Consider the following 25,337-nt stretch of genomic DNA (forward strand, 5'->3'; position numbering starts at 1 on the left):
TTCTGGTCCTCCAAGGTCTTGGGTAGATTTTTGCCAATTGACTGGTTGCCCCTTTAATTGAAAGGACCCTTCCTTTTCCCCTCAGCCTGGTGTATGTCTGCTGTTAACTTCTTGTTCCTCCCACCATCTCGGTGAAGCAAGCAGCCTTCTCAGAGCCACTGAAGGTGCTGACAGCCCTTATAAATAGCTTTCAGCACCTTCTTCCAGTTCTTGCCTGGCCCCCGCCGACGCAAACCTTCCCTCCCATGTGCGCCTTTTTTGATGAACAAGCCGCTGCCGAGACACTAATTGGTCAGTTAGCGCTTGATCAGGGCGGCAGTTGAACGTGGAGCGGGAGTGATATTGGCGCCCACTTCCGCCTCCCGGACCGTGGACCCGCTGGGACAGGCAAAATTCCGGCCTTGTTTTATAATAAGCTGATAATTTTGTTTATTAAAGAAACCTGGTTGGTGTATTTTGTTCTGGGATTTTAAAAAAATAGAGTATATGATTGGCTGTTTCGGTAACTGGGTAAACATTTAAATATATGTTGTGACCTGTGGAGAAGTGGAACTAGAGAAAGACAGTGCACTCCTCCCACCTCAGCCATAACAATAGTTCAGTATGTGCATTCTGTGGGAGACCATAAATCTTAGTTTAATGTTTCAATTGTGACTTTATTACTATTCACTAGTCACTTGAAAAGAAGTACCCTCCTTAGTCTCAGTCTGATTTAACTATTATAATCAGTAAAACAGATTATCTGGTCATTATCACATTGCTGTTTGTGGGATCTTGCTCTGCAGAAATTGGCTGCCACATTTCCTACATTACAACAGTGACTACAATTCAAAAAAGTACTTCATTGGCTGCACAGTGCTTTGGGACATCCTGAGGATGTGAAAGGCACTATATAAATGCAAGTCGTTCTTAAATGCCACTGATGGCTGCATCATTGTGAATGCAGTGTGCAATTTGCTGCTCTACAGCAGAATCTCTTGCACCTTTTTTTGCCCATTCCCTTCATCGTTTCCCTTCCAATCCTGAAGGCATTGACTCCCTTACTGGAACAGTGGTTCCACAGGTGTTTGTCTCTGGTATCTTGCCCAAGTGGCCATTATTAGTGGGAGCCCAGGAAGAGTATGGCACCTTGCACCTTGTCTGCTGAAGGTAACATGAACCCAAGCTGGGTTCCAACCTCTCCTTTGCCTGATATCTAGTTCAAGTAGGAGTCACTGGAGATTGATCTGCATTGAGATTTATTTTTCTCCTCCTTTCCCCCCTGTTCCAATTCAGTAACCAATTGGAAATTGAACTTGTGATCTTCCTCTTTGTGACTCAAGTTTTACCTCTTGAGCCATGGCATGTGTTGGTGTTCCTTTTGTCCTGTTTAAAGGAAATTAAACAAATGCAATTGATACAGCCCAATGTCACATTTCTCAGCACTCTCTGTACAAGGACGAGAGAAACTGGGGTTGTTCTCCTTAAAGCTGAAGAGTGATGTATGTGCCAGAAGAGACTAGTGAATGGAGGGAAGCCACCATTATAGGAAGGGCAGGAAAGGCCACAGGGAAATACAAACATTGGCTGAATGTGCAAGACAAGGGACAAGATATCAGACCTATAGATTGGCAGAAGGAAGTAAAAATGTGGAAGGCTCGAAAACGTGGTGCAAGTTCAGACAGCGGAACTGAAGATGATCATAGTCCAAGGAAAAGGTCAGGAACTTGAGAGGAAGTCTGGTCATAGGAGAGACAGGTCCAGTAGTAGCAGTCCAGAAAGGGATAGGAAATCTAGTAGGGGACATGGTTTCACAAGAGCAAGGACAGAGAGCAGGCGAGGAGCGCCACAAGATGTAGGAGCCCTTACGATAGAGAAGCTCTAGTGGCAACTAACAAGTTAGATGGTGAATTGGTAAAGGATGCGAAACGAAAAGAGCCTGACAATTGAAGAGAGTTTGGTGTATACACAGAGGTGCCAGATAGAGGACAACCAGCATTGTCCCATAGATGGATCTGTACAAAGATAGTACTTCCCGATGGTATGTATAAAGCTAAGGCATGCCTGGAGCTCGGGGACTTGAGAAATGACTAGGCGACCAAGAAGTTAGAGTAGACTCCTCAACAGCAGGAAAAGCAAGTTTGAGGATTTTCCTAGCCCTTTTAGTGACACCCTCATGGGAATGTAAGTCCATTGGTATCAAAGCAGCATTTTTGCAAGGGGAGAAATTTCAAAGCGAAGTATTTTTAAAGCCACCAAAAGAAGCTGGAGATATATAAGGGAAATTATGGAAGCTAAACAAGTGTGTTTATGGACTAAATGATGCATCCAGGGTGTGGTATTTTTCAGTTAGGTCCGTCCTACTAAAAGCTGGTTGTATTCAGCTAAAAGCGGATCCGGAAATGTTTTATTGGTACTATCAGGCAAAACTAGCAGGCATTTTCTTCATGCACTTAGACGATTTTCTGTGGGGAGGATTTGAGGCATTTGCGGTAGATAAAGTTCTACAGGAATTAAAAATTGGTAGTCAAGCTTCCGGAGCTTTTAAATATATAGGGTTGAATATTAAGCAGACTAAATTGGGGGTAACTCTAAATCAACAGTCTTACCTAAAGAATGTCAATCAGATCCCAATAAATTGGGCCAGATCCTCAAAAGGAAGACTCTGCAACCAAGGAAGAAGCAGACTAGTTAAGGAGCTGAATCAGCAATTAAACTGGTTGTGCACACAAACTAGGCTGGATGCTTGCTATGATGTATTAGAATTGAGCACCATGCTGAAACATGCTACTGTTGGGGAAGTGCTGAAAGCAAATAAGACATTGAAGAAATTGAGTTTTGACAAATGTATACTCAAGTATCCAGCCTTGAGTGACCAAGAAATGAAATTAGTCATTTTTAGTGACATCTCACATGTTAATCTTCCCGATGGTTATTTGAGTACAGCAGGGTTCATTATATTTTTGGTGGGAAGAAATGATAAATGTTGTTCATTAGCCTGGGAATCGAAGAAAATAAAGAGGATTGTTAAAAGCACCTTAGCTGCTGAGACACTTGTACTAATAGAAACGATAGATATGGGTTTGTATTTATTGAGTATTTTAAAGGAACTCTTGTATCAGGGGCAATTGAAGAAACATTTTCCTATAGAATGCTACATAGATAATCATTCTCTCTGGGACAATGTCCATTTGACAAAAGTGTCACGGAAAAGAACTAGGGAGCACAGTTTCAAAATAAGGGGTCTCTCCTTTACGATGGAGAAGAGGAGGAATTTCTTCTCAGAGGGCCATTAATCTTTGGAATTCTGTTCCCCAGAGAGCAGAGGAGGCTGGGTCAATGATAATATTCAAGACTGACAGATTTTTGATCTACAAGAGAGTCAAGGCTTATTTGGTGGGGGTGGGGGGGGGGGGTGGGGGGGGTGCGCAGACAGGAAAGTGGAGTTAAGGCCACAATCAGATCAGCCATGATCTCATTAAATAGCGGAGGAGGCTCGAGGGGCCAAATGGTCTACTCGTGCTCCTATTTCTTATGGCATGAAAATTTGCAGGGCTATGGGGAAAAGGCGGGGAAGTGGGACTAGCTGAGTTGCAGAGAGCCAGCATGTAATTGACAGGCCAAATGGCTGCCTTCCATGCTGTAATCAATCTATGATTTGGTGATTATTATTAAACCACGGACCAAAATAGTGGCTCATTCCAACTGAAATGTCTGGGTGAAAGAACTGTGGGGCAATTACTTATTAATTACAGCAGGGGGCAGTAGAACTCTATTAAAGGTTGTGAATGCATAAATGCACTGTTCTGTATTTCCTTGATCCATTGCAGGACAGTTTAATCAAGGTTTTATTTGAGGTCGTTGATTTGTGGCTTTCACAAGAGAATGGATAGAATCCGGGAATGTGATTTTTCCCCAAGATAGTTGTACAAATCCTGGAATCTTAAGGCAGAGTTTGAATTATTTATTCTTTGTTATCGAATGGAGCTGGATTTAGTGGGCTTCTCCCATATACTGCTATATGCCCTTACAATGAAGAATTATTGGCTGCAGCAGCTTAGGTCCACTGGAGAGTGATCAGGCCCCGGAACCCTGATTTATCTTTTTATTTTTTACATTTCTTTTCTTCTTTCTCCTCCAACTCCCAGCTCTAGCCCTGGGATGCTGAAGCTAACTGTAGCAGCCTAACTGATGCCCCAGTTGAGATGAGCTAACTCAACACAGTCTGAGGTTAAAATGTGGGGCATTCTAGGTCTCTGTTACCATTACCAGGTGGTGCATTATTCACTGAGCCAGTTTGTGCGCTGAAGTCCATATAATTTTAGACTCCAACAATTCTGCTTTGTCACAACTTGGGGTATTTCACTTGAAACAACATTTGTCAGACTTTTTTTTAGTGGGAGGTGATGGAGAGGGCAAGGAGCCATGCATCATTTTTGGTGTAATGATTTGTGTCTTACAGGATTTTAGTCAGTTTTATGTCATTGTTCTTTGCCCATTGTTAACATGGTGGCCCCTTTAACCTGGAAAGTGAGACCCTCGCTTAAGTTTCAAATTATTCCAACAACTGGATTCCTCTTTCTGACTATTTGATTCACTCCATAAATCTATGGGGCCATTGATACTGCAGTCTCAGCCTGCTTAGGTCAGCTGACCCACTGTACTGTCTTCCAGTTACAAGAAACCTCTCCAAGGTGTCTAAATGCCATTTAAATCATCTTTTTATATTGTTCAGAGGAGGTTCATTGCTTTGTAAACCTGGCTTTACACTGGGCTGCAGTTATAGTCCTGTCAATAGTCTTGCACTTCTTGACTTCTTTGTTCACTGACCTGACTCGCAAGTTATTTTTGTGCCCACTGCACATGTGAAACTGCTTCATACCAATGCAAAAATAGTAAGATAAGGGGCCCGTAAATGATCCAAATAGCTAACCCTGGCAGTGTAAGGGGTGTTTGCTTTGAAACAAAAACCTCCACTTCTCATGTTATTTCTGTATAAGTGCATCTTCAATCCAAGTCCTCCCTGTTACACTCTATATTGTCTTTGAGTCAGGCAGAGTGACAGATATGATAGCAAGTCTGTGGTATCATTCTCTACATGTCATGTTAATTGGGAAAACATCAGACTAAGAATAGGTGGGACTGAAACACAGAAAAAACCTCAAACGTAATGTGGCTTTATATACACAAGGCATTTTTTTAATTTTAAAGTGCTCAACATAATTTACTCCAGTAATGGGCTCCTGACACCTATCATGGAGCCTTGATTGTAAAGGCTGATGTTTTAAACTTACAGCCACCAAATGTTTAGATGGAACAACTGGTGTAACAGAGCAGGTTTAATATTAAAGTTGTGTGTGCTGCTGGCCTCGGGACAGCTTAATTAATCTGTGTTGCTGTGTCCTGCTCAAAGACTTGAGGGATACAAAGCAGTGTTCTCAGTGCTGTGAATAAATGGTGCTGAGCCCCATCTGCTGGAGGGAAATGAAGAGATAATTTCAGTGCTGCCCTTGACTTGTCCTTGTTCTTGTACTGCGAGCTCAGTCGCTGGTAGCAAGTGCTCTACTGGAAGGCACAAAACTGCTGGCTATCCCTTTACTGATGTCAAAAATTTCTAAAAGGTGAATGTCTTCCTGTTGTCACCTCATCAAACTGCAGCTTTCAATCATTTTTAAAAGAAAGACTTGCATTATATAGCATCTTTCAAAAGTCCCAAAGCACTTTACATCTGATGAGTACAATAATATAAATTAATTATATTCATTGATATTTAATTTGTATGATAATATCGACTGTTTCTAATTTACATTAACAGTTTGGATTCTGAAGTTCTATGTAAACTGGTCAGATTTGCAGGAGATGCCAAACTGAATGGGGAACAGTTGAATCTGGGGGATTTAGTAGACTCGATACAAAATAAGTCCAGCCAATGCGAGCATCAATCAAGGAATCAAAGAGAATGTTGAACGACACGGCCAAACAGTAGAATATAAGTCAGAGGAAGCAATGATCAAACTGTACAGTGTTCTGGTTAGTTAGACTTTCTTTTTCTTTTGGGCCTCCTTATCTCGAGAGACAATGGATACGCGCCTGGAGGTGGTCAGTGGTTTGTGAAGCAGCGCCTGGAGTGGCTATAAAGGCCAATTCTGGAGTGACAGGCTCTTCCACAGGTGCTGCAGAGAAATTTGTTTGTTGGGGCTGTTGCACAGTTGGCTCTCCCCTTGCGCCTCTGTCTTTTTTCCTGCCAACTACTAAGTCTCTTCGACTCGCCACAATTTAGCCCTGTCTTTATGGCTGCCCGCCAGCTCTGGCGAATGCTGGCAACTGACTCCCACGACTTGTGATCAATGTCACACGATTTCATGTCGCGTTTGCAGACGTCTTTATAACGGAGACATGGACGGCCGGTGGGTCTGATACCAGTGGCGAGCTCGCTGTACAATGTGTCTTTGGGGATCCTGCCATCTTCCATGCGGCTCACATGGCCAAGCCATCTCAAGCGCCGCTGACTCAGTAGTGTGTATAAGCTGGGGGTGTTGGCCGCTTCAAGGACTTCTGTGTTGGAGATATAGTCCTGCCACCTGATGCCAAGTATTCTCCGAAGGCAGCGAAGATGGAATGAATTGAGACGTCGCTCTTGGCTGGCATACGTTGTCCAGGCCTCGCTGCCATAGAGCAAGGTACTGAGGACACAGGCCTGATACACTCGGACTTTTGTGTTCCGTGTCAGTGCGCCATTTTCCCACACTCTCTTGGCCAGTCTGAACATAGCAGTGGAAGCCTTACCCATGCGCTTGTTGATTTCTGCATCTAGAGACAGGTTACTGGTGATAGTTGAGCCTAGGTAGGTGAACTCTTGAACCACTTCCAGAGCGTGGTCGCCAATATTGATGGATGGAGCATTTCTGACATCCTGCCCCATGATGTTCGTTTTCTTGAGGCTGATGGTTAGGCCAAATTCATTGCAGGCAGACGCAAACCTGTCGATGAGACTCTGCAGGCATTCTTCAGTGTGAGATGTTAAAGCAGCATCGTCAGCAAAGAGGAGTTCTCTGATGAGGACTTTCCGTACTTTGGACTTCGCTCTTAGACGGGCAAGGTTGAACAACCTGCCCCCTGATCTTGTGTGGAGGAAAATTCCTTCTTCAGAGGATTTGAACGCATGTGAAAGCAGCAGGGAGAAGAAAATCCCAAAAAGTGTGGGTGCGAGAACACAGCCCTGTTTCACACCACTCAGGATAGGAAAGGGCTCTGATGAGGAGCCACCATGTTGAATTGTGCCTTTCATATTGTCATGGAATGAGGTGATGATACTTAGTAGCTTTGGTGGACATCCGATCTTTTCTAGTAGTCTGAAGAGACCACGTCTGCTGACGAGGTCAAAGGCTTTGGTGAGATCAATGAAAGCAATGTAGAGGGGCATCTGTTGTTCACGGCATTTCTCCTGTATCTGACGAAGGGAGAACAGCATGTCAATAGTCGATCTCTCTGCACGAAAGCCACACTGTGCCTCAGGGTAGACGCGCTCGGCCAGCTTCTGGAGCCTGTTCAGAGCGACTCGAGCAAAGACTTTCCCCACTATGCTGAGCAGGGAGATTCCACGGTAGTTGTTGCAGTCACCGCGGTCACCTTTGTTTTTATAGAGGGTGATGATGTTGGCATCGCGCATGTCCTGGGGTACTGCTCCCTCGTCCCAGCACAGGCATAGCAGTTCATGTAGTGCTGAGAGTATAGCAGGCTTGGCACTCTTGATTATTTCAGGGGTAATGCTGTCCTTCCCAGGGGCTTTTCCGCTGGCTAGGGAATCAATGGCATCACTGAGTTCCGATTTGGTTGGCTGTATGTCCAGCTCATCCATGACTGGTAGAGGCTGGGCTGCATTGAGGGCAGTCTCAGTGACAGCATTCTCCCTGGAGTACAGTTCTAGGTAGTGCTCAACCCAGCGGTCCATCTGTTTGCGTTGGTCAGTGATTATGTCCCCCGATTTAGATTTGAGGGGGGTGATCTTCTTGATGGTTGGCCCAAGAGCTCTCTTCATGCCATCATACATTCCTCTGATGTTTCCGGTGTCTGAGGCCAGCTGAATATGGCTGCATAGGTGTTGCCAGTAGTCGTTTGCGCAACGCCTAGCTGTTCTTTGTGCAGTACTTCTGGCTGCTTTAAGTGCTGCGGATGTTAAATCGCTGGGGGCTTTCTTGTAGTTCAAAAGTGCAATGCGCTTAGCGGCTATGACAGGTTCCAGCTCTTCATTATGAGATTGAAACCAGTCTGCATTTCTCTTCGCACTTAGTTAGACTAAGGAAGGACAAAGTACCAGGAACCTTAAGAAAAAACTCAGTTTGAGTAATGTGTGCTGCATTAGGCTCCATGCTATAGGAGGGATAGTGAGGCTTTAGAGAGAATTTAACGCAGATTCACTTGGATTCTGCCAAATTTGAAGAAAGACAAACTGTTCAGACTTTTTTTGTTAGAACAAGGCAGATTAGAGGCAATATGATAGAAGTCTTTAAAATAATGAAAGGATGGGACAGAGCAGATAGAAGTAGGCTGTTTACGGTAGTTGAGGGGGGTCAAAAACAATGGGTACAGAATTAAATGTAAGATTTAGATCAGAGAGTTGTGAGGCTGTGGAGTTCACTTTCAGGGTTCGTGGTTGAGGCAGACATTATATCAACATTTGAGATTAGATTGGATAGACAGTTGAAGGAAAAGGGAACAGGGCAGGTAAATGTAATTAGAACTGTTTGCTCACGTGGAGGGTAAAGACCAACATCGACTGGTTGGGCTGAATGTATTTCTATAGGTTTATGATTTGGTTGTACTTAGTGCAGAGAAGGAATTTTCCTTGTCATAAACTTCTAATTGATATCAGCAGTAAATTTATTGTGAAACCCAAGTGGGTATGGAATTGTTTTGATGTGCTTAATATGCTAACCTCTAAATAATGTTGCGGTGTACCTTGAATTCACTGACTTAGTTATCTATATATCTAGATTTTCATTTGCCATTTACTTTGTAATCTGCAATGTAATTCCACTATATTTTTGTGGTGTGGTTTAGCACCATTCCTTGTGATATAGCGCCACTCTATGGGCTGGATTTTAAAGGGTCCCCGAGACTGGAACAGTGGCGGGGGGGCATGAAGATCGCTACTGATGAGGCCCGCCACTGATACAAGCAGGGCCCGGCCCAATCTCAACGGAGGCGGAGAGGCCTCATGACCCCCCACCACCGCCACTTGGTGACAGGACCGTGATTTCCATATGTAAATAAATGAACCTACCTGAATTAATGAAGGTCCCATCACCTCCTTATTTGCCACACCGATCTTCCTTCTGGCGGCCGGCAATGCCGCCCCTTCGAATCCCCATCCAGGGAAACGAGGCGCGACTCGTGGGGAGGGGGGGAGGAGGTACTGTCCTCAGTGCTGGAGGGGGGCAGTGGGGTCAAACTCTTCGGATTGATTGTGGGGGTGATGGGAAGGGGTAAAGGACAAAGGTTCTGAACTTTGGGGGGGTGGGGGCAGGTCCTATATTCACGGTAGGTATTCCGGGGTGGGGGGAAGGGCAGGAATGACGTGTAATGCCATTGGGGGGGGTGGGGGGTGGTGGGAGAGGGCATTGAAAGATTTTTTCATTCATTTTTATTACTTTTACATTCACTGTGTCTTTAAAAATTTAAATGATCATTGAGGGCTGTAAGCCCTTTAAAAATGGTGTCCGGCGCCTGTGCATCGGCGCCGGACGCCATTGCTGGGGATGGCTCGCCCACCCTCTCCACATCATCGGTGGGGGTGGGGGGGGGTGGTGTGACGGTGTGGCAGCCGCCCCGGCCATGTAATGAGCCATCGCGTTTGGAATTGTGGTGACTCCGCAACATGCGCCCCATGTGTGCGGACTGCTATGTTTTTCACCCGCTGGGCTTTCAAAATGCAGACCAGTGTTTCTGTACCTCTTTCAATTATTTATTTATTTATTTAGAGATACAGCACTGAAACAGGACCTTCGGCCCACCGAGTCTGTGCCGACCCATTTATACTAATCCTACATTAATCCCATTACCCTCTCACATCCCCACCTTCCCTCACCACCTACCTATACTAGGGGCAATTTACAATGGCCAATTTACCTATCGACCTGCAAGTCTTTGGCTGTGGGAGGAAACTGGAGCACCCGGAGAAAACCCACGCAGACACAGGGAGAACTTGCAAACTCCGCACAGACAGTACCCAGAATCAAACCCGGGTCGCTGGAGCTGTGAGGTTGCGGTGCTAACCACTGCGCCACTGTGCTGCCCCACTGCGCTGTCAAACTTAAGTGCCAATACCTGAGACTTCTAATATTATCCCTAACTTTTCTATGATTACAACAGAGTTTTATATGTTTAGTTTTCATTATTCATTGTTGTAATGCTTGGCCCTGTGTTAATTTACCCCATACTGTGAACCGCAGACTTGCAGTATGGATTTTAACAGGGAGAATTTAAATCCAGCAGGGAGTGATTTTAAATGTAATCTTTTGTAGAAATAGCAAAAGATTTCTTTTTAAAAGCATAAACTTTTAAAATAATATAGCTTGTCCTGGGCATGTGTTGTCGAGCTGGGAGACACAATGTAGGAATGGTAACTGTTGGAGGACTGAAAGGGAAGTAAAGTAGTCAATCAGGCATTACAAACTTGTCCATTAAAAATAATATAAACAAGTGTTACTACCTGTCACAAAGCGCGCCAAAATCACAACATAGGAAGTTAGTATGAGAACAGGAAGTGTGTTCAAGGGCAAGGATTTTAATATTATAGATAAGAATGCTAAATGTTAATATCATGCCATTTTAATAAGTATGCTAAATATTCATATCTTTCCATTTTAGTAAACTTGTATTTTAGGTTGAGAATTAAATCTTGATCCTATATTCTAGAAGCGATACTATAGGTGATTTACTGTTTTTTGGGACTATAATGCCTCGAAGCTGAGCTGTGTCAATTTTGTCTCCCCTTTTCATGGAGGTGTTCACCAGTCATATTTGTACAATATGATTTCAAGGGCAGAAAGGTTTTGAATTAAAATTGTGTTTATTTTTGCTGGAAGGTCATTAGCTTCACGAAAATTGTTTGGCAAACCTTTACTTTTAGGAAGGGAAGGTGGGGAAGAAAAGAAAGAGTCAGAAAAAGTCACACGTCATTTTTGTAGCAAGGACATTGCACACAAGGTATGGAATGTGATGTGATTGGATCTGACCTATACCATTGTTTGATCTAGAAAAACCTTTTGATGAAAATTGGGACTCTTTAGGATCCATCCAAAAACCAAAGTGGTTATTTTATTGATTAAATCTTGACGTCATTTGTATTTTCAAGTGAAATCTGTAAATCTCCAATAGGCACTAAAAAACAGATTTAGTTTAGAGATGCAGCACTGAAACAGGCCCTTCAGCCCATCGAGTCTGTGCCGACCATCAACCACCCATTTATACTAATCCTACACTAATTCCATATTCCTACCACATCCCCACCTGTCCCTCTATTTCCCTACCACCTACCTATACTAGGGGCAATTTATAATGGCCAATTTACCTATCAACCTGCAAGTCTTTGGGCTGTGGGAGGAAACCGGAGCACCCAGAGGAAACCCACGCAGACACAGGGAGAACTTGCAAACTCCACACAGGCAGTACCCAGAATTGAACCCGGGTCGCTGGAGCTGCGGTGCTAACCACTGCGCCACTGTTAATGATAATTTTATTTTAATGTTAATTTCATTTACTCTGGCTAGACATTCAAAGTAATGAGCTTACCTCTGAACTTACATTGAAATATATCAGATTTGTCTGTTAATTTACTAAATTTGCTGCTGCTTCTAGTTCAGTAGTGAAACAGTTGACACCTTGTTCCCTAATGCCTTGCCCCACTGGGAAACCCACAAATCTCCCTGCTGAGTTCCTCATCTCTATCAAAATGTGTTCTGATGAGGGCAGAATGGAGGCTGGGCCCTCTCCCACAGAAACAGAAAATAAACTGCTGAGGCATCCTAGGTCTTGTGCAACAAACAACCAATTCGTGAATGGGATTGACAGAATCCTGGGAGCATCATGTCTTCCAGTCCTTTCCTAGGAATAGTGTGCGCAAACATGGGGAGGCAAATAAAACTGAACTACTACTTCTCCGAGTCTCTGAGAATCCTGTTGTCTGGAAAGTCGCCAACTCTAGTCAGTCGTATTCCTGGAGGTTTCATCACAAGACCTCCTGCTTCCAACTGTCCCACCCAGTCAAACAGCTTTTTCCCCAGCTCCAATATTTTTATAATTAATAAACAAAAGAATGTAGAGAAAATGAAAATAAAACACATTTTAAATGCTCCATAGGACTTTTCTCCCTGTTTGCTCACAGCTGTGTCCAGAAGATTAATCTTTAATTCCTGGAGACTCCAGGATTATCCTGGAGAGTTGGCAACCTTAGTTGTCTTTCAAGCTGGTTGGAAGTCAGAGAGTGGGCTTCAAGTTCATTTGTCTTCTAATTTTCCACATGGAGAAGCACTGTACCTCCCCAGTAGACCCAGCTGATGTACAGAACCATGGCGGGGATTTGCTTCCTGCTTCCTATTGCATGGCGCTAGGCATTAAGGCCTTTAGTATCTTCTGGCAACGCAAGTGTTCACTGCAAAATGTAAATTGTGTATAAACTAAAAACACTCTGCCAAAGAATGCATTAATTTGTACTATATCTATTTGCTGTACTTCTACTGCATCTATCAAGATAATATAGGATAAGGACTCATTGTAAACCTGCATTTGAGATTCTGTCTAAATAGGTCTCTTCAACAGTAATTACAATACAATCTCTGTAAATTTAGCTGATGCTTCAGAAGGTTGATCAGTACAAAAGCTGTGAGGCATTGTCTCTTGAATAAATCTGAGGAGAGGTCGACTCCCGTATAATTATAGGTATTGTCCGCCCCCTGCTGGTTGATGGTTTGAACAGCGTAGGCCGGGGAGGTGTTTGCAGTTGTCAGTATTCTGCTCTCTCTCCCAGCTGGAGTTGACATGTTGGCAGGTGAAAAACGCTTAGGACAGAGGATAAAGGGAAAGATAGAAATGATGGTTCAGGGATGTACCCAAATCCTTTCAGAAGTTATTGTATTTACTTGACTTGGTTTAATACACTCAATACTTGACCAGTCTTTTCCCACCCCCATCCCCAATACATTACAGGAAAGCTACAGAAGCAGTTGACAGGCTACAGTGTAGGTTCACTAGCATGTTACCTAGGGGCGAGGGGTTACTGTTACAAAAAGAAACCCAGAAACTTAGGGCTTTTTTCATTGGAGTGGAGAAGCTTGGGTTTTGACTGCAGTGATAACTCAGTGACCAGTTGCAAAGGTCAGTACAGATAGGAGAGGCCATTTTTTCCAAGTAGCTCATCCTTTCATAAACTCCCATCCCCACCAGCACAACATCTAATTATCCTTGGGTGTAGTTTTTGCCTTACTACCCTACCAGGAAAATATTCCAGGTAGTGATTACTCTTTGACAGAAGAAGATCTTCCTAACAACAGACTGGAGCCTGTGTTTTACCAGTTTGTACCCATCTCCCCTTGTCCTGCAGTAATGCTCAATCAAAACCTACCTTGTCTGCCCAGAAAATGACTGTAGTCCCTCTTCCCTTCTCCCATCTTCCTCAGGTTGGGAAAGCTTCCTAGACTTCCAACACTATCATTAGATTTCTCTAACAGTCCCATTCCAAGCTTCAGGAGTTGGGTTATTGTCTGCAGGAGAGGTCCATTAATGCGCAAGCGGATCTAATCAACATATGTTAAAACACCTCTCTGCCATTTTAAATTTTTTACAGATTTAAGATTTACTGTGTGGAATATTGTGATTTCTTAAAATTCTTGCATTTTTAACTTTTCTAAAGTTTCTTGGAAAGTATTTTCCTCATTTCCTAATTTTAGCAAAAAAATGTGGAGGTGGGTTAAAAAGTCAGGAACATTGCCTTATTCACATGTCTACGCTTTCGCTAAAATTAGCAAACAGCAGAGAATATCACCCTTCCTCTGTTGTAAGTCGAATGCGAAGCAGAGATATATGACTGAGTGCTGTACATGTTGAAGATGACCATCAGGAGGGTAGCAGCAGTGAAACTAATAATGCCTGCATTTACATAATGCCTTCACCCTCTGAAATGGCTCAAATCACTTCATCCAATGAAAAAATTATTTCTTTGGTGTGACCTTTATGTTGGCAAACACAGCAGCCATTCTGCACCAGCATCATCCCAAAACTGCTATCAGTTTAATGAGCAGTTTAACTTGTTGGTTGAAGGGGGGATGTTGACAAGGACACAAGGAGAACTCCCTGCTCTAGCATGTCGTAATGTGAAGGTGTCAAAATGTTGACATCTTTCTCAAAATAGTCTGAACAAATTGGTGTAATTGTGACTGTGACTGGAGGGTTCTATTTTAATTATTTTAAGTCTCTTCTTCATTGGTACTATGTGGTTGCTCGAGGGAAACATTTATTGTAGGATCTTTTGTGACCTATGGGGAGAATAGAAATGGTTGCTGGAGTTTAAACATCTAAAGTGATCTGTTGTACACATACAACGCATCAGCTCTGTAAAAATGGCATCTCGTGAGCAGGTGAATGTAGCCCGTGGTATAACAGAGGAAAGACTCGCAATAACTGTAAGGCAGGACTCTTACTGAGGGATTGAGGTCATGTAAGAAGAAAGCTCTGAAACCCTCTCAGGCAATTTTATTTCTAGAAAAACAGAATGTTACAGCGTAGAAACAAGCCATTGAGCCCATCAAGTTTATGTCCATGTTTTCTCCATATTAGCCACCTAGTTTAATCTCACACTCCTGCTCCCTCCCCATAACCTTTAATAACCTTAATTTTCTGAGCAGCAACTTAATTACCTTTTAAATTAATTTGTGGACTCGACTTCAACAGAAGTTTGTGGCAGAGAATTCCACATGCTAATCATCCTCTGTGTAAATATCTTTTTCCTAACCTCCTCTTTAACTCTTTTTATGATTACCTTCAATTTGTGCCCTCTTTACCATCTCACTGACCAGTGGAAACAATCGACCACTATTTACCTTATCATAGCCCTGTACACTGAGGAGTTTGTGGGATGATTTTATTCTAGAATTGGATTCTCTTTTCCAGCCTGGGGCAAGCCTGATGATTGATGGTGAGGATGCTCCATGTGGTGTTTGCACAACAGCATCCACACTTTGAAGGGTTAAGGACTGCTATATGCTCACTAGTGGGAACTGAGTCTACGTGTAGTGCCATGTGTGATAGCCCATACATTTTTAACTGGCAAGATCCCAATATTAGTGACTCCATTGTCGTCAATGCTAATTAAGGATTGCGGGGCCTAACATTATGCCCTGGGATATTAGGGTATGAGTGCTGAATGTGTTCATCTGAAATTCTGATCTATGTTATTTTTATGAAGTGAATTTATTTGTTTTAAAGGAGACCTTAATTGTTTTAAACTGGCCAAAGCCTCTGTTAAAATAAGGAAGGAAGGAATTTTAGACAAATTATGTTAAATATTTATATACTAATATGCTACACTGGCATTTCCTACCTTCCTTTTAAAATGTGAAAATTAAACCGGATTTAGGAACCAACTGGCAGAGAGCTCGGTGGGTGTTTTAACTGTTTGAGGGGTCACATTGAAAGTCAGCGAAATTCTGTTTCTGAAATCACTTAAAGCAGACAAAATCAAGTTATTTGATCCAAGCCTGATGGTAATGGGAGGGACTTCAATTCAGACAATAGTTTACAGCTGAATTTCACATTTGAAAATAAACTATTACAAGTCCAGGTCAGGGGAACTTCTTACCTCTTTCAGCCTTCCCACCCTTCTACACTGTACAAGATTTTAAAATCCAAAATCCACTGATTTACTCTGTCTTCTCCTATTTTCATACTTGATAATGTCCTGCACCATGGGTCTTGGCCATTTCTGAATTTGAAAGATGGAAAATCTAATGCTCTGCTATAAAATCTGGATCTTTATTTAGTTCTAATGGATACTGTCTCCCTTCACAACTTCCACTGTTACATCTCCCTCCTCATTGTGAAGGAAGTGTGTGCTGCACTCACTTTTACCTCCACTTAGGGAATACATTGGAAGGTAATAGGTTGCAGAAGCTCTGATTTTGAATTGAATTGAATTGCATTTAAAAGAAACAGATTGTTCCTTCTCTGAGGACAGTTTGCAGCAAGGGCACGCGTAGCAAGAGAATGATGTAGGATGCAAAGAATAAAAACTCCAAAGCATTGTGATGTCTACCTTATTTAGATTTGAACATTTTGTAAGATTTTGTAATAATAAAGGGTAATTTTAAAGGATTGTTGGGTCACTGTGTTCCATTTTTAATAAGTGTTTGATAAACTATTTCTATTTTGAGGGAAGAATTGTCAGTAGAAGATTCTCTGAACAGCATTGCATACAACTGACATGGGAATGTGGTTTACACCATTATTATTTTATGTGTTTGTAAATAAAGAGAATGGGTTGTCAGACACAGTTCATGGAGGCGATTTCTCCTTTAATTAGAAAATGATCACGTTCACATATCCGCTGCATTGTACATTGCCCTGTGTATAACCTGCTGTGTAATATGTTTCCTCTACATTATCACATATTGCAGTGTGTAAAGCTTTTGCAATCTGCAAGTTGCCTGTACTACATTACACAGTTGCATTTATCTACATATTTTAAAAGGTGGAAGGGTTGAGAACCAGAGGACATTGGTTTGAAGTAATTGGCCAAAGAATCAAAGGCGACATGAGGAAAGACTTTTACGCAGATGAGTGGTTGGGATCTGGAATGCCCTGCCTGAGAGTGTGGTGGAGGCAGGTTCAATCCTGTCAATTTAAAGGGAATTGGATAAGCACTTGAAGAGAAAAACATTGTAGGGCTATTGGGAAAAAGCAGGGGAGTGGGACTAGCTTAGTTGCTCTTACAGCAAGCTGGTACGGACACGACAGGCCTCCTTCTGTGCTGTAACCATTCTATGTTTCTATTCTATGATTCTATTTGGGAAGAGATATGAATAAAGCATATGCTTTATTAGGTTGAAATGTCTCAAATTAATGGGTTACTGAAACAATGAACTGGATAATGAGATTTTATTTGGATTTCTTAAAAAATTAATACGGAATTTTGTAAAAGAAAATCTCTATCCATCCTGGGCCAATCATTCAAATGCTTCCTGCTCTTCTCCAGCATCCCTTCCTTATGCATATATTAAAGGATGAAAGATTCTGATTGGGCGGCTCCGCTGGGCGGCTAACCACTCAGGGACGATATAAGGACGGTCCTGATGCAGCTTACGCTGCTGGTGCAGCGAGGACAGAGCGTGCGCTGTCTTGGGCCGGTGTGAGCACGCGATTTGACCCTCCCGGGCGTTGAATTGTCGAGCGGACAGTTCACGGCTTCAGTGAGCAGCGAAGATCCAGCAGCGTTTCCATCAGCTTCAACCATGCCGGCTGGGAGTCAGGAATCTGAATGTGCCCTAAGTTACCAGGTACTGTGTATGAGCTCTGGAGTACGTCGTGTTTGTGCTAGAAACCCGGAATCTTTTCATTTAATGCTCAGTATTTTGCTTATTTTTAATACTTCTACAAATGGTAGAATTGGAGATGGGATCGAAGGTTGCTGATTCATTTTATCCAAGGTGTGATAAACATTGTTTAATATTTGATCCGTTGTCTTGGCTGTTGTGTGTGTTGTATGTAGGTTTTTTTTTGTACTCCGTGTGAAGGTAAAACTATCCCAGTCAATGCGGCAGTGACATTTAATATTTCTGTCATGTGTGCGACGTGCATGTTCTGCCTTCCTGAGTGCCGGCTGCTGCTGCTCAATGCGCTCCGAATAAAAGGCGCAAAACAGTAAATCGAGGGAAGGGGGGATGAGAAGCAGACCGATCGCCGGCGCCTGCACATTAAACGATTAACCTTGAGGGTGGTTGAGGATGAATCCTGAGCCAAGAACACGTCAAAGATGTCAGTCAGCCTAGTGGATTGTTATGACTGAGTTTCATGATTTCGTTTTGCCCTAACATGAATATTTTAATAAAGTTTTATCAAACAATCGTGTTTTCAGATGCTTCAGTTTCACCGATTTTCCTACCTGAAATGCATTTTATCTGGATACAAAGCTCTTCCTATCCGTTTGGCTGTGGGAGTATTCTATATCTTCCTTTCAATTGTTCTTGTGTATGATATGTCCATATCTATCAACATATCCTAATGTTTTGAATGGTGTAGGTCAGTAAAGTGCGCAATGCATTGTACAGGAAGGCTTATGTGGATTGAGCATAACGGTGTGCATGCTCTTAAAGGTGCTGCTTCATCAGGGGTTTTTGGGTTTAGCCACACTGCTGAATGCTATAAATGCAAACTCTTGACAGCTAGAAGAGAGGTGGTGCTGTTTTTGAAGGCAGAGTGGTTTGCAAGCCTCTTTCCCTGACCTGATGCACGACTCAACTCATTATAATGTTGCAATGAAAACACTGTTAAGATGGTGCCTCTCGAGGCTGCAGTTATACTGTGCTACTGGTAGCTAGTCAAAATGCAGCCAGTGACATGCAATTTATTTTATTTGAGTTGAAGTAGACCAGAACAGTCCAGGATGCTTCACTAATTTCTTATCTTATTGGGTACTCATCACACTTGTTCATTTTCTCATGAGATTTCCTAGATGTCTTTCCCCCTCCTTCCCCACCACTGGTGGCTAGATTTTGTGAGCTTATAAAGACTTTCACACCTGATTCTTGAGGCTCCCTGTCATGCCCTTCCAGACCAGTCTGTTACTTGCACTGAAATCTGACATGAGAATGGGAGCTCTTACCATGCTCTTAACAATATTAATGTGTGGATTTGCAAATTCAATTTGTATTTTTGATGAAAATTCTCAATTTTCCATTAAAAAAAAAAGTTTATGGCATAGACCATAGAGAGATACAGCACTGAAACAGGCCCTTTGGCCCACCGAGTCTGTGCTGACCAACAACCACCCATTTATACTAATCCTACATTAATCCCATATTCCCTACCACATCCCCACCACTTACCTACCTACACTAGGGGCAATTTACCTATTAACCTGCAAGTCTTTGGCTGTGGGAGGAAACCGGAGCACCCGGCGAAAACCCATGCGGTCACAGGGAGAACTTGCAAACTCTGCACAGGCAGTACCCAGAACCAAACCCGGGTTGCTGGAGCTGTGAGGCTGCAGTGCTAACCACTGCACCACTGTTCCGCCCCTTGTTGGCATGTTGGTAAATACAAGAAGTGAAAATAGTCAAGATGCAAAAACATCAAAATGTACCAGTTCTACAAAAGTCTGCCATAGTTCATCGTCCCCAGTTCATTTTATTCTTGGGACTCATCTACTCCTAACTAGTGCCACCAAACAAGCAAAGATGGTTAATGCATCTGCCTCGATGAACCATGAGAAGCTTCTCATTTTAAGCTGCCTCATGTATGGAGTAAAAAGCCTTTGTCTCCTGCAGGCACAATGACTTGGTTTTCAGCTTTCCAGTTATGCTCAGTTCTGACATCCATTTTGAATTCTTGATTTTTATTTTGTCTCTCAATCATAGCTATATTCATTAATGACAAAAAAAGGAGTTTGTTCATCTTTTCCTAGTCTGGCAGTTAATTATTCTAATTTATGAATTATTGGGATATTTTATCATGCTAAGTTGTTTGATTATCTGTATTTCGCTAAAAGCTGGGGGAAATCTTTTGGAGACTTGCAACTTCCAAACCCCTTTGGCTAATTTGACTCATCTGATTTACAGATGCCACTTCCCCTGTTTCCAGTCGTAACCCAAACAAGATTAATTTAGCACCTTTTAACTATAACTGCATTAATGACTGACTTTCTCCCTCTTGCTTGGCCTCTAGTACACTTGTATGAGAATTTATTTTGTTCCATAAATACAATTTAAGAAAAATTCTCTTTTACCTTTTTTTTTATTGCACTGCCATTACATTCAAGCCAAAAAAAAAAGTGATTAGTAAAGTCAGAGCTTAGAAACTGTTCTACAAGTGTATTATGAATATCAGATGGGCTGGGAATGAACTATAAGACAGAACTGAAGTGGAAGGGTTTAGGTAAAATTGTCAATTTTGAGTAGCTAGAACTATCTCCTGAGTTTAGATTACAGCCTTTAATTCGTCTCTCTCCCTCATTGTATGAAGTTTTTTTTTTAAGTGATGCCCAACCCCCCCAACCACCAAAGGCATGAACTTGTATTTGGGGTGCAGTTTCACAGTCCGCCAGTAGCTTTATGATGCTATTGGTACGTGAGCTCCGACAATGAGTGCTGGCAGGCCTTTTCACACAACCACAAGATGAGGAAGGCCATTCAGCTCATAATTTTCTATCCAGAAATACCATAAAGTTCCTCATTGCAGCATCCAGTTGTTCTTAAATGATTCCAGGATTTTTTTACCTCCCCTTTTCTGTTACAATCAGGCGAGAAAGGGGTCTAGGGTTCCCTCTCAGCCTTTACCTGGTCTTGCCGTAACAGGATTTAATTTTAAACACTCTTTTTAGCTCCCCCTTAGTGAATCCTTGTTCACTAACTTCCAAATATAAGGCAAGGAAACTGGCCAAACAGGTTTTCATAAGTTTTTAAAGAAAACCGGTTGAACTTTATTAAACTTCAACTCTAATTGGGTCAACGCCTGCGGATAAGCAACGTGCCCATGCTAGCCTGCATATGCGATGCACACATATTAGACAGAGAAGAGCAGAAAAAATAAAGTGGAAAAGTTTGAGGCAATATCTGAAGATGGTTTTGGTTACTGTTCGAGCTCGCTGTAGAGTCCTTGATTGTAGGTAGGTCTTGCTTTTCGTTGATGCCCAGTATTCTTAAACCTTGTTCAATGTAGGAGACTTTTCTCTCTTGTGGCTCATGTTGTGGAAGTGAGCAGAAAGGCATGGCACTATGCTTAATGGGAAATATAGCCAAGTTAGGAATAGTAGCTTTGAGCTTTGATTTTGAGTGGCAGAAACCACAATGAAATAGTTAAAAGTAAAGGCAGAGTGTGTGAGACTGTAAAGACTAGCCGACACTGGTAATTGCAAGGACATCTGTTCTTTATGGCCTGATTGTGACTCCCTGTGGTTTGGAACAAATGGACTCCTGTGAATCAAATGATGTCCATCCCTGTGTGAGTGATAAGGAGTGCTAGGCCCCTCTTATCTTCGTGAGCTGCCACTACTTGTAGCTGCAGACTGCACGAAACACTCAGGAATGTACACCTAATAGAGATAGCAGGATGTGCTGCAATTACTTCTCACAAGGTAGAGACAGAACTCATGATCAATGTAAGGAGTGAGACCAGAGTGTTTATTGATTCCTATGCTCTTGCTAACTAGCTTGCTTGTCCGCTTTCTTTTATCTTGCTGGTGCAAAACAATATTATGTTAACAAGTATGTATTGAGAATGGAGTGTATTGTTAACCTCAGCAACAGATGTACTGCATGTCACCACGTGGGTGAAGTCGAATTGTACTGCACTGGTTAAACAAGGAGGTGTAGCATGAATCTTAATGTATAAACAGTAGTACCTGTATCACAAACTTCACTTACTCTGGTGGGCCAGACAGACTCTGGGTGGAGTCAGTGTTGTATTAGAGTAAGTCAGCCGGCTAATAAAGTAATTGATTTTACCTACACATCCGACTAGGTATATTTACTGAACCAGACTGAAGGCAAAAAGAACTCAGATTTACAATGTGTCCTCTGGGTCCAGAGGCTTGTGAGAAAGAGATGGGAGCAGACAGGAGAGGTCTTCTCACTCCAGGAGCAAACAGTCTTTGAGCTCAAAAACTCTGTGGCCAGTTCAAAAAACCCTGGACCAGCCAGTCAGTCATGTGACCAGCTGTTTTAACCAGTCCTGGCTTTTGTGGATTGTATCACCTTAGCAGTCTTTGGCATGCTCTTCCTTACACCTTCAATGTCTGGTGATCAAAATCCATTGTGGGTTGAATGGGTCAAGGAATGGTCCTTTTTGTCTCCAAGCATGATCCGTGATTATGCAAATGTTTTTCAGCTAAGTGTCTGGCAGCCCTTGTAACAGGCCTTCTCTTTCCAACAAGTTTAAAATCAATGTTCATAAGTTGAGCACAATCCTGGTCTTGTTTAATGTCCACGTACACACTTTCTAGCAGGAGATGCTGGATAATAAGGGGCAGGAACCATGGTTGAGTCCTTGTCTTTTTGCCTGCAAAACAACAGTGACTGCACATCAAATAAGGAATTCAAGTGCTTTGGGAGGTCTAAGAACATGGGAGGCACAACCTAAATGCAAGTTCTCAATCTCTTGCTCTTTCTTACTCCGATTTTGTCTCTGTTTCTGTTTCTCCACTTTGTTGTTCCTCACTGCATTGAAAACAAGCTTCATCTCAGTCTCTTGCTCAGATTCACTTTTTCCCAGGACCTGTGGAACTCTTCACTTCCCTCCAGCTTCCATACCTCCTACAATCTACAAGCTTTTAAAACTTTGACATCATCTAATCACTCCTATTTAACTCGCCTCACCTGCTATCATACTTCTCACATCTTGTCCTTTGTTCTTTTACCTAGGTTTCCCAATTGTAAAAAAAAAATAAAACTTGTAACCGTTTATTTTTTGATGGCAAAATGAACAGGTCATCCTCTCCTCAATGTCTGTTCAGGCTAGTGTTGCTGCCCTTTCATCTAGCAGATTCCCTTTCATTCATCTTTTTGTAGGTATAATGTCCATAAGAACAGTAGGAAGAGGAGGCGGCCATTCAGCCCCTTTGCCCCTGCTCCTCCATTCAGTTAGATCATAGTTGATCTGTACTTCAACTCCATTCCCTCACCTTTGTTCCATATCCCTTGATACCCTTAACTAATACAAATATATTGACATCAGTTAGTCTTGAAAGTTCCAATTATCCCAACATCCACAGCCTTTTCGGGGTGAGTGTTCCAGATTTCTAAACACCCCCCTTTTTTTTCTCTCCACCTTCGAGGCTGGTTGAGAGTTGATGACACCACTCGTATGTAGCTGACTGTACAGTCCAATAAAGGCCTGCTCAGGTCTGCAATTGAAACCTGACCCAAGCCTGACAGAACCACATCCGACCTGAGCCTGACCAGGCCTGAGTGAGTCCTTTGATTTTTTTTTTTTTTCCCCTGCGCCCGACCCAACCCAACCACTGGAATGAAGTTGATTTATATTAGAGGTTGTGCTCTACCTTGGATGGAATCACTCGCTGCAGACTAGTGTGGAGTCTGGATGCACATTTCCTGCCTGGACGTCCTGGCTGTCACTGTCCATCCCAGTCCGACCAGACTCTAGCCTGGAAGAGCAACCTGACGCATGTCGTTGGGCCTGGACGGATTTGGGTCAGGTAGCCATGCTTTACTGTACAAGCCTTTTTTCTACTGGATCAGGTCAGCACAGGTCCGTGTGTTACAAGAAAGTGAGCAAGCAATTTGCTCCCAAGCCTTTGCTCCTCTCGCTGCTTGTATCCATTATGAATAGGAAAGGACTATTAATAACCACCTAATGATAACTTTTAGAGTTTTGACTTTTTTGGTCAATATGTTAAATATATTAAAATGTAGAATGTTTAGTCATCATTTTATAACTGAGACTGTTGGTGGGCCAGGACAGAATACTGATTATTGACTGATTAAATGTTTGGACTTTGGAAGGTAGAACATGCATCATTGAGATCCAATTCTATCTCCAGTTGAATCCTAGCCAACCTAACCAGATATTCTAAGAAGAACTTGTGTTTATACAGTGCCTTGCTGCATCCCTCAGGAGGTCCTGAACTATTTCACATCTAATGAAGTACACTAATTATGCAGGCAAATATGGCAATCATTTTTGCTTACACCCAATCTCTCAAATAGCAGCGAGATACACAATAGGAGCAGGAGAAGGCCATTCGGCACCTCGAGCCTGCTTTGCCATTCTATAACATTATGGCTGATCTGTTTGTGGACTCAACTCCACTTTCCTGCCTACCCCTGATACTTTGACTCCCTTGTTTGTCAAGAATCTGTCTACCTCTGCCTTAAAAACATTCAATGATCCTGCCTCCACTGCTCTCTGGGGAAGAGTTCCACAGACTCACGACCCTCAGATAAAAAGGACCGTCCCTGGATGCATTCAACCCACAATGTCTTAAATGGGAAACCCCTTATTTTTAAACTCTGTCCACTAGTTTTAGTCTCTCCCACAAGGGGAAACATCCTTTCAACACCTAGAATGACTGACCAGATGAATGACTAGTTTATCTGTTTGTTTTTTGTGGTGGTCGTTGAGTGCAAAATGTTGGCCAGGGCACTGGGAGAACTCCCTGTTCATTATTGAATAGTGCCATGGGATCTTTCACATCTTTTAAACAGGAAGATGATTTTGCTTTCAAGGAATGGCACCTCTGACAGTGCAACAATTCCTCTGAAAATGTAATTTTAAATGTCCAGATAAACCATTATTCCTGTTGACTAAAAATCATTCAAATGTGCATTCAGTTTGGGAAAAATTGTTTTTGATTAGTCTACCCTGCTGTCTGCTCTAAGTGGAGCATTCTCCATTTTGAATCTAGAATGTCTGTCTGGAAATCAGGTACTTCCCTACAGGGACAGGAGGGGAATTTGGGGTGAGCTACCTGATACACCTGCTAGTGACTGTATACAGATGGACACTAGCTGAAGCTTGCTAGCAGGTTACATCCCACTTGTGAAATGATCCATAGCGTGAGGAGATGGATTTTAAAAATAGTACTTAATGGACAATGTGTCACCCTGTGGAGGAGGGGCAGACATTCAATGTCATTACTAAGTTGAGCAAGTCAATCTCAAGCAACTGTTGGCCACCTGTGAGTGCTTGTGCCATGTTCAGGTGTGATGCAGGTCACATTAGAGTCAGTTTTACAGCACAGAAGCAGGCCCATCGTGTCTGTGCTGACCATCAAGCACCCATCCAATCTAATCCCTTTTTCCTGCACTTGGCCCATTGCCTTGTACGCTATGACGTTTCAAGTGCTCATCTAAATACTTCTCAAATGTTGAGGATTCCTGCCTCTACCACCCCTTCAGGCAGTGTGTTCCAGATTCCAACCACCCTCTGGGTGAAAACATTTTTCCTCAACTCGTCAAAACCTCCTGCCCCTTACCTTAAATCTATGCCCCCTGGTTATTGACCCCTCCGCTAAGGGAAAAAGTTTCTTCCTATCTATGCTCCTCATAATTTTGTACACCTCAATCATGTCCCCCCTCAGCCTTCTCTGCTCCAAGGAAAACAACCCCAGCCTATCCAGTCTCTCAATAGCTGAA

The 25,337-nt window shown here is 42.6% G+C and overlaps 1 protein-coding gene across 4 annotated transcripts in view; it reads left to right on the top strand.

The window, feature by feature from the left end:
- Positions 1 to 17,352: 17,352 nt before the first annotated feature.
- LOC137358611 (electroneutral sodium bicarbonate exchanger 1-like) overlaps positions 17,353 to 25,337 on the top strand; it is a 238,280-nt gene continuing 230,295 nt past the window's right edge. For all 4 annotated transcript variants that reach the window (XM_068024677.1, XM_068024674.1, XM_068024676.1 and 1 more), the window contains exon 1: positions 17,353 to 17,525. In XM_068024677.1, the coding sequence (XP_067880778.1) occupies positions 17,481 to 17,525 (45 nt within the window). In that variant the 5' untranslated portion in view covers positions 17,353 to 17,480. The remainder of the gene's footprint in view (positions 17,526 to 25,337) is intronic.

The sequence above is a fragment of the Heterodontus francisci genome, chromosome X (assembly GCF_036365525.1).
Source record: "Heterodontus francisci isolate sHetFra1 chromosome X, sHetFra1.hap1, whole genome shotgun sequence".
NCBI classification, from domain to species: domain Eukaryota; kingdom Metazoa; phylum Chordata; class Chondrichthyes; order Heterodontiformes; family Heterodontidae; genus Heterodontus; species Heterodontus francisci.